The 9,872-nt window shown below is 35.7% G+C and overlaps 2 protein-coding genes across 2 annotated transcripts in view; both read right to left on the reverse strand.

Moving 5' to 3' along the window:
• The window catches only part of LOC107678176 (coiled-coil domain-containing protein 65-like), a 10,563-nt gene extending 4,537 nt beyond the window's left edge, over positions 1-6,026 (reverse strand). Inside the window, exons 1-7 of the mRNA XM_016473355.1 lie at positions 5,951-6,026; positions 3,748-3,904; positions 2,822-2,989; positions 2,492-2,661; positions 1,464-1,602; positions 878-1,075; positions 549-761 (exon numbers count right to left, since the gene is read on the reverse strand). Coding sequence (XP_016328841.1) covers positions 549-761; positions 878-1,075; positions 1,464-1,602; positions 2,492-2,661; positions 2,822-2,989; positions 3,748-3,891 — 1,032 coding nt within the window. The 5' untranslated portion in view covers positions 3,892-3,904; positions 5,951-6,026. The remainder of the gene's footprint in view (positions 1-548; positions 762-877; positions 1,076-1,463; positions 1,603-2,491; positions 2,662-2,821; positions 2,990-3,747; positions 3,905-5,950) is intronic.
• A 2,562-nt stretch (positions 6,027-8,588) lies between these two features.
• Positions 8,589-9,651, reverse strand: LOC107678177 (transcription factor Sox-21-A-like). Its single transcript, XM_016473356.1, has one exon. The coding sequence runs from the start codon at positions 9,369-9,371 to the stop codon at positions 8,679-8,681; it is 693 nt and encodes a 230-aa protein (XP_016328842.1). The 5' UTR covers positions 9,372-9,651; the 3' UTR covers positions 8,589-8,678.
• Between the last annotated feature and the right edge of the window lie 221 nt (positions 9,652-9,872).

The raw sequence follows: 9,872 nt of genomic DNA on the forward strand, positions 1-9,872 counted from the left end.
AAATATTGTCCTATCCAAACCATACATCAATGGAAAGCTTATTTATGCTTATTTATTCAGTATAAATCTCAATTAAAAAAAAACTGTCACTTATCACTGGTTCTGTGGTCCCAGGGTCACATATTCTATTCTATTCTATTCTATTATATAGGAGAATGGATGAAATTTAAATTATATTATGATCAATCTAATATACTATAATTACAGTATATTAATATTCTTAAATATTCATATAATTTTGTTTATTTTGAATTAAAATGTATTTAAATAATAATAATAATAAATGTAATTCTATTCTTTAATTCTACTCATTTTCTACGAGGTTTTGATGCCTCACATGAAACATGTACAAGAAATAAGATGAATGAAAAGATTCATAAAAATCATAAAAATATTTAGCAATCTAAAACGGCATCCTAATTCCCTACTGTATGGCATTACTTGAAGGGACAAAGCAGATGTTTGGAAAATAAAGAACAATTTGTTGTTGCTGGTGTGTTAATATTCTGTAAATGAACTGTGTAAAAAATGTGGATGCATAAACGTACCATGACTACAATCTCTTGTAGTTTTTTAGTAGCATCGTTGCTTTGAATGGTAAGTTTGGTGAGCTGCTTTCTCCGAATGGTTTGGCCCTCAGCGAGCTGGGCTCTGAAATGTTGAACTTTCTGGGCGAGCTCTTCACGGCCTGAATGAAGCTGCTGAGCTGTTCCTCCGGTTTGACTGGAGCTCAGCTGACAGCGCAGAGCAGAGACAGACTCCTGCAAATGTTCCAACACATTTTTCACATTTTAAATCATCAAAATCTGTGAAACAACACAATTGGAAGCATGGGGGAAAATGCTTCTTCAAAGTAGTCAGCTACTTTGTTGCTGACCTGCAACTTCTGAATGTGCTTTTTATGCGTGTCAATCTCTTTAGCACTTTGTTCATCCTTGATTTGCAGAGACTCAGTTGCGATGAATCTGTCTTTGGTGGTCTCATTGTAGTGGTGTAAAACCTGCTGCAGTTCCCGCCATAGTTTTTCCACAACCCCTTCCATCTGATCTTTCACTGATTGCTTATCCTCTTTGTTCTGCAGAAACAAAACCAACATCATTGCATTATATTAAACCCATAATAATGTGTCTTAATGGTTTGTTAAATATTATACAGATTCTTGCATATATATATATATACACACACACACACACACACATTTGTATATTTGTGTAATCTGTATTTTTGTAATCCATTAGGTTAATGCAATTACTCTAACTCTTATTATATTTTTTAAAAACTTATCTTTTTCTTCTTTTCTGTGTTTCTCCTCTGCTCTAGCTTGTTTACTAATCTCGTTTTTACTAAACCTAGTATGAATATTGTTGGCACTATGACAATTTTTTTGCAATGTTCCTCATATAAGTCGCTTTGGATAACAGCATCTGGCAAATTAATAAACGCAAACATAATGAAACCAGTACCTGTTTTTTTATTTGATTGCGAGTGCTCTCGTAGTCACGTCTAGCCTCGTTGTCAAGATCAGTGTAATGCTTTTCCGTGGAAAACATCACCTTCTCCAAATACATACTCTCCTGCTGGTGCTCTGAAAGAATTTGCTCTCTGAAATATAAAAGAAATATAGTACAGATGATGCTAACTTTGTTCATTCCTTTGAAGTGCATTTTCATGCTGCTAAACATTTCTTATTAAATTGTATAATATATGAAACTTTTTTTTTTTGTAAAATTCAGTTCCCTAAAGGAATAAATAGTTCACCCAAAATTGAAAATGTGCTTAAAATGTACTCACCCTCAGGCCATTCAAGATAGTTTATTTCTTCTTCAGAACAGATTTTTAGCATTACATTACTTGCTCATCAATGGATCCTCTGCAGTGAATGGGTGCCGTCAGAATGACAGTCCAAACAGCTGATATAAACATCACAATAATCCACAAGTAAGGTACTTCACAAGCTGTGTGTTTGTAATAAACAAAGCCATCAAGATGTTTTTAACTTCAAAACCAGTGAAAAAGTCATCTTGTCTGAATCAGGAGAGAAATATGCATTTTCACTACAAGAAGTGTTATTATAGATTATGGATTTATATTTTAGCCAGAAGCAATGGTTTAAAAGTAAAAACTTTAATGATGGATTTGTTTCTTACAAACACTAAGCTTTTCATTTCACAAGACGTTAATTGATGGAATGGAGTTGTGTGGATTGCTTGTGGATTATTGTGATGTTTTTATCAGCTGTTTGGACAGTCATTCTGACGGCACCCATTCACTGCAGAGGATCCACTGGTGAGAAAGTGATGTAATGGTAAATTTCTCCAAATCTGTTCTGATGACGAAACAAACTCATCTCAGCATTACTGAGGGTAAGTTTTCAGCAAAATCACAACCAAAAGTATGTTCATTTTCTACAGTTCAGCAGCTCAGCACAAAAAGAATTACCCAACTGATGTTGTCTACATTACATTCAAAATGTTTGTGTGTGTATGCGTACCTCTCAGTATTATACTCTGAACCACGTTCTTCTAGATTTGTGTTGAAGTTCAACTCTAGTTCTGCCAGCCGACTCCTATGAAGCTCTAACAGATAGTCCACGTTGTGCAGATGAGAACTGCGTGCCAGCTCCGACTGCAGCTCCCTCTCAGACAGATCAACCACCAAACTCTGTTTAAAACATACACACACACAGAAGCCTGCTGCTTCCACACTCTCGTAAAAGTTATGGCATCCTGATCTTCCTATAAGTTAGAAGTGACAGTCTAGTCTATATTATATACATTAAAGCTTTGTGAATACATGATATTTTCTTAAATGATGTTGTCACCTTAATGATGTCGTCTTTGTAATCCAGGACTCGCTCAAAGTTCTGGCTGAGCACTGACATGTCATTGCGTAGCTCTGCTGTCTTGGTCTGTGTTAAAACAGCGCGCCACTGCTGCCGCAGCTTATGGAGATTCAGTACGCTGTTTCTCTCCTCTTTCTGCAGTTTATCCTAAAAAACAAATCATATGTCAGTGCAGAAATCACTAGCCTCACAAGCATTAATCTGTCTGCATTAGAAAGTTCTAAATATAACATTTCTGGATACACCAGAAACAATGAACACATATAGAGTTAAATAAATAAATAATAAAATACATTTTGTTGATCTGATGCATAAATATGTATGCATAGATAAATATTTTATGCATAAAATGTAATTTACAAAATGATTTTATGACAAACAAAAGCCCTCTGAATTTTACAATTTCTAAACTATTTTCTTCACTTCATATGTGACCCTGGAACACAAAACCAGTCTTAAGTCGCTGAGGTATATTTGTAGCAATAGCCAAAAATACATTGTATGGGTCAAAATTATTGATTTTTCTTTTATACCAAAAATCATTAGGATATTAAGTAAAGATCATGTTCCATGAATATATTTTGTAAATTTCCTACTGTAAATATATTAAAACTTTTTTTTTTTTTTTTGGATTGGTAATATACATTGCTAAGGACTTCATTTGGACAACTTTAAAGGCAATTTTCTCAATATTTGGATTTTTTTGCACCCTCAGATTCCAGATATTCAAATAGTTGTATCTCGACCAAATATTGTCCTATCATAACAAACCATACATCAATAGAAAGCTTATTTATTCAGCTTTCAGATGATGTATAAATCTCAATTACGAAAAATTGACACTTTTGTTTTTGTCCAAGGTCACATATATGTTTTATATGTTATTTGTCAGGTGTTTGGCACACCTTGAGGAAGTGTGTGAGCATGTCCTCTTTTCTCTTGGCTATCTCCTCCTCAGCTTGAGCCTTCTGCTGCATGTACAGAAGCCTCTCCTCTTCTGTCATCCCGGCAAGTTTTCCGCCTCCTTTCTTCCCTGCTTTTTTAGGCATGCTTGCTGAATTTCTGTGGATCACAGATTTAAAAGAGAAGATGCATTTCATAACTACACAAAATCCAAATTTGCTAAAACACTGAACCAACAGCTAAAGATTTCATAATAATATTCCTCAGTTTGGCCATAGGCACAAAACCAAAAACATGAAAAGTATTAATAATCTAATACAAACCATCCATTTTCTTGTGTCTGAGTTTAATTCAATAGGATTAAACAGTGATTTCAAATGAGTACTTGTGTCCTTTCTTCTGAGAGAAAGTTTGTCAAGCCACAAATTGTGGCCCAAATATATAAAAATGTACTTTACAGTTTTTCTCAATTGCTTTGGCTCAATTCTCGAATGAAACATTTTTTTCCCGAAACAATAAGTTCAGATCTCTGAACAATTAGCTTCTTGTTCACATCAGATTGGAATTTCTTATTGATTTGAGCAAATTGCAAATGCTTTGGCACATGTGTGCAAACAGTAAGTACAATTGTCTGCAGTTTGCACAACAACTAATTGCATAAGGCTTGTTGATCAAAACTGATGAGCCGATTCTCACTTAAACTGTCAAACTCTTCACAACTTCTCAATCAATTTTCATCAAGCCATCACATTCAAAACGATCCATTCAATTATGAAAAATTGGTATACACGCATGTATATTCCATAAATATCTGACATTGACATTGTTTGTAATGTCTGCTAAATTGGCAAATGACCTCTAATTGCAATACAATTTGAATCAACCATTCAACCATTTAACCAATCAAGTTTGGGAGCATATATATGTAGATTGCCCACAGCACAATCACTAAGAATGGAGGACTTCCACAACCCTGAACTGCAGCAACATGCTCGTGGAAGAGCAATTGGAAGACGTGTAAGAATACGTGGTGGTGGTGTTAGAGGAAGACATAATAGAGGAAGAGGTGGAAATAGAAGAGTCAGAGTCTCTGATGAAATCACGAAAAATGTGCCAAAGCAATTGAGAAAAACTGTAATAATCTAATACAAACCATCCGTTTTCTTGTGTCTGAGTTTAATTCAATAGGATTAAACAGTGATTTCAAATGAGTACTTGTGTCCTTTCTTCTGGGAGAAAGTTTGTCAAGCCACAAATTGTGGCCCAAATATATAAAAATGTACTTTAATAAGGTTTTTTGTCATCCAGAAATCAGTAGCCCCTCCCCTTCCGCCACGTATCTGTCATGTTAGATAGATAGATAGATAGATAGATAGATAGATAGACAGACAGACAGACAGACAGATAGATAGACAGACAGACAGACAGACAGACAGACAGACAGACAGACAGACAGACAGACAGACAGACAGACAGACAGACAGACAGACAGACAGACAGACAGACAGACAGACAGACAGACAGACAGACAGACAGACAGACAGACAGACAGACAGACAGACAGACAGACAGACAGACAGACAGACAGACAGACAGACAGACAGACAGACAGACAGACAGACAGACAGACAGACAGACAGACAGACAGACAGACAGACAGACAGACAGACAGACAGAAATAGGATAAAACAGTGATTTCAAATGAGTACTTGTGTCCTTTCTTCTGGGAGAAAGTTTGTCAAGCCACAAATTGTGGCCCAAATATATAAAAATGTACTTTAATAAGGTTTTTTGTCATCCAGAAATCAGTAGCCCCTCCCCTTCCGCCACGTATCTGTCATGTTAGATAGATAGATAGATAGATAGATAGATAGATAGACAGACAGACAGACAGACAGATATATAGACAGACAGACAGATAAACAGACAGACAGACAGATATATAGACAGATATAGACAGACAGACAGACAGACAGACAGACAGACATAGATAGATGTTTGTACTAATCATCAAAGAATCCTGCATTCAGATTAAAGGCCAAGGCCACGCTGCTTTTTCATGCAGATATTTGCTAAATATTTTCCGCGCAGTAAGCGGTAGAAATAAAGAAAGAAACGCAAAAAAGTTTTTAGTTGTAATATTTACACTTTTGATTGGTAAAATATATTTTTTAGCAGTACTAGCGTTATTTCACATCGTCTTACCCTTCGACGTCCACTGGCTCTGACTGTTGACTGTTTCCTAGCAACCAAAAGTAAGACTACTGCGCCATAGATACTGCACTGCCATATACATCCAGTAGAGCGCGTGCATGTCTCACATCACAGAAATTAATCTAGTTGTGACATAAAATAAAAAACATAGACGATTATGAAACTTTCATGAAGTCGTTTTGCTCAAGTGTACTGGACAAAAAAAAGATAAAAAAAAAAAAGATTATTAAACTCAACAGTTGACATGAAATTATACATGCATAAAGGCATTCATATATTAAACAAACAATAAACTAAGGCAGAAAATACATTAAAGGTAATGCTAGCTGTTAGCAGCAGAGGGAGCTATGGCTTTAAATGTGCGCATGTTCATAGAATAAAAAGTCTATAAAGAGTCTGAGCTGCAGCATAAACGCAGTTTATTTGTATGTTTGTACAAATCTAGGGTAGAAATGGTCAAACTGATTTTGAAATTTTGTCGTACTTGAAAGTAGTTTAAGCCGAAATGTTTTTCTTCTAGATTTATTTATTTATTTACTAACTTATTTATCAATAGGCCACTTTGTTGACAACATGTTGTATTGATTAGCTTTAAAATAAATAAATACACCTTTTTACTAATGTATTTAAAACAACTTTAATTACAGCAATAATAGGCTACTGTAGGTGCTTGTTTGTCTTTAAGAATGTTTAAAAGCTACACTGAAAATGGTTTCTGTTTATGTAAATTAACCTCAAATTGTTTTATTGGTATTAAAAACATAATAAAACAGTTGCATTCCTGGAGCTTAATCATTCTGCTATTTGTGATACTGTATGTTATCTTTATACTTTATACTAAAACACAAGCTTCTGATAATTACGTTTGATCTTTGTAACCTGTTGTCACTGCTGATTATAGATAAAAATAGACCACTGGTTTTAGTCAGTTGACTGACATGCAAAATATGTTATAACAATAATTTGTATTACTTGACTTAGCGCATTAAACTGATTGCATTTTATGTTAATGTGATTAACATTGTTTTGGCAACTTCTGCCTGTTTTTTAGTTTGTTTTTTTTTAACCATAAAACTCACCATAGGCCTCCTGGTACAATTAGATTTTTCAAAATTGTGCAATTTCACGTTGTCTGCTAAAATGCCCAGCATCAAGAGCCAGGATTACAGATGGATTCTAATAAATGGATTTTTGTCTGAGAGAACACATGATGTACTCATTAGCTCAGTTTAGTTTTAGTGACTTTAAGTTAACAACTATTATTGATCTTATTTATTATGTGGTATATAAATAAACACTGTATGTGCAATGTGCAATTTAATTGATTATTATTTTAAATATTTTGCCTGAGGAAACATTTATTCCTTTCTTCTTTGTGTGTTGAGTCTAGTCAACAAAAGCATGAGAAGTGCAAGTTAACTGATCACATGAACTGGTGAAAAGAAACTTCCCATCAGGAGCTAGTTGTGTCTTCGTCGCCTTTGTTATGTATTTTTCTGGCCTTTTCCTTCACTTCCCTCTTAAGAGCTTCTTCTCATCAATGCTTAGAGTCTGTTCGTGGTTGAGAGCTATTATCTGCTTAAGCTAGCTGATGTTATAGAGCTGCTGTCTCTGGTTTTGATGGCTGTGCTCTTAACAGATTGTTTCCCCATGTGCCATTCTGTCACTTGTCATCTGCTGTTCTGTATCATATTGCAGATTTATCAGGTTTTTCAGAAGAACATTATTTTGACAACAACAAACCATTATTAGAAGGTGATTGGAATGATTCCTTCTGTATTTTTCTCCACATTTGGTTATCTAGTATAATTATACCTCCACATTTGGTATAATTGACCATAAAAACTTAAAGTAGATAAAAAAAAAATGTGCATGTCATAACAGCTCATATCATGTGTTCATACATGCCATGTCTCATTATAAAGAAAAAGTCAATTTAACAGGAAAATAATGTAAAATGCTACCTTAACATGCACGGTAAAATACAGCGCTTTGAGAAAACCACTTTAAAAGATGCTATATAAAATAAAGTTGTTGTCAGTTTTATTGTAGAATTGCTAAAGTAATTTACTTTATAATATATGAAGAAAACAACAGGCAAATTTGTGTGTGAGAATGAAAGTATGAAGTGAATGATCTCATAATTTATGGTGATAGACATTGATTCCTTCTGTGAACCATAACATTTTATGTTTTAAACATTTTCTGTAATTACTCGTCAGTTATGTATATTTGAGTGTTATGTTGTTTAGTTAATGTTATTTAATATGTTTTGTTTGTGTGTAACACTGCTCTGTCTTTATGTTATTATTGGTCGTACCATGTGATCATTGTACCACCTGTGTGTTATTATCAGCACGTTTTACAGTAACATTTTTTATTAGCTCTAATAGCCTGGAATATTAACATTATATCAATTAATGACATGTACGGTTATAACTGTAAAATACAGCCAACAAAATGCCATATTTAGTTATATATATATATATATATATATATATATGCTTGTAACATCATTGTTTTTACAGCAAAGTTCTGCTAACTACGCAACTGCAATTTTTTTAATAAAATACAAAAAAGATTAAAGATTCAACTCTTTGCACAAACACTATTTTAAACGTCTATTTCTTTTTTTTTTTTTTTTACAAAATGCAAAGCTTTAAACAAGTGCACGTGACCTTATAGTACCACATGAACGTTGTGGTCCATTAATTTCCAATCATATCGTCGCAGCGTATGTCAGATAAGGTTCATGCTGAGCTTTGGTCATTCCTGGTAAAAGCACGTACGATGAAGGAACAGCAGGTCCAGATCCCGGCCAGCCCAGGCAGTTATAGGGCACCATGTGACCCGGGTTACCCGCAGACAGGTGAGCGTGCGGCGCATCGGCCAGAACCCCGGGAATCCCGTGAAACGCGGAGACTCGGCCGGGATACCCGAGCATTGAGTAATGTGGGAAAGGTGCAGGGGGTAATTCCGACATTTTAGAGGTCAGGTCGAGAAACGGATAGGGATTGGTGGACAGTTGGTGAGTGAAAAACACTCGAGTAGCAGCGGCGACAGACGTTTTCTCCGCGCTCAGCGAGTCCGTTTTCAACGGGTCACTGTCACCCAAATTGTACGTCACATTAAAATGATACCTGTCTTTTTTTATCAAGTTTTTGGGCTTTCGCCGCGGTCTGTATTTGTAATCCGGGTGTTCTTTCATGTGAACGGCTCTAAGGCGTTTGGCTTCGTCGATAAAAGGTCTTTTTTCAGAGTCTGACAGGAGTTTCCATTCGCCTCCGAGGCGTTTGCTGATCTCAGAGTTGTGCATCTTTGGGTTGTCCAGTGCCATCTTCCGTCTCTGGGCTCTCGACCACACCATAAAAGCGTTCATGGGGCGTTTTACATGGTCCATAGGCTTTGCCATTTCTGAAGCAGTTTCCTCTGCTGCTTCTTTTTCACTTCAGTCCGCCGAAAAGCAGCCCAAAGTTCCTTTGACGCCCAGTTCAGTCAGTCCTGGCTGTGTTTCCTTTGTAACATGGCACCAATTCTGAGTCTGCGCCTAGAAATAAGTTTGGACTATTTGTCAAATTTATGTGACTTGCAAAAACCAGATATTTATCTCTTCAAACAAGTTCCAATGGTTGGAGTTGTTATCCATGGACGCACGGTGTGTACTGGAGTCTCTGTAGTGATCTGGGTTTAAATGCTCATCATTGCTTAGATTTGTGCCGCCTGCACTGCTTTATGAATGAAGTGGGCGTGTCCGTTCGTCCTGAGACCAATGACGTGAGTGTGGGTGTGTCCTGTGAAATCATGAGAAGCAGCACTGTGGGACAGTTTTGCATTTCTTTCACTGGTAGTACAGTAGGCTAGTTCAATGACAATATTACATTTTAAAATATTTAACAGATAATGAATTAAATGT

This window comes from Sinocyclocheilus anshuiensis, unplaced genomic scaffold, assembly GCF_001515605.1.
Source record: "Sinocyclocheilus anshuiensis isolate Anshui unplaced genomic scaffold, SAMN03320099.WGS_v1.1 scaffold648, whole genome shotgun sequence".
Taxonomy (NCBI): Eukaryota; Metazoa; Chordata; class Actinopteri; order Cypriniformes; family Cyprinidae; genus Sinocyclocheilus; species Sinocyclocheilus anshuiensis.

Excerpts from the sequence above, each read along its gene's own strand:
- LOC107678177 (XM_016473356.1), bottom strand. The coding sequence starts at position 9,371 with ATGGCAAAGCCTATGGACCATGTAAAACGCCCCATGAACGCTTTTATG.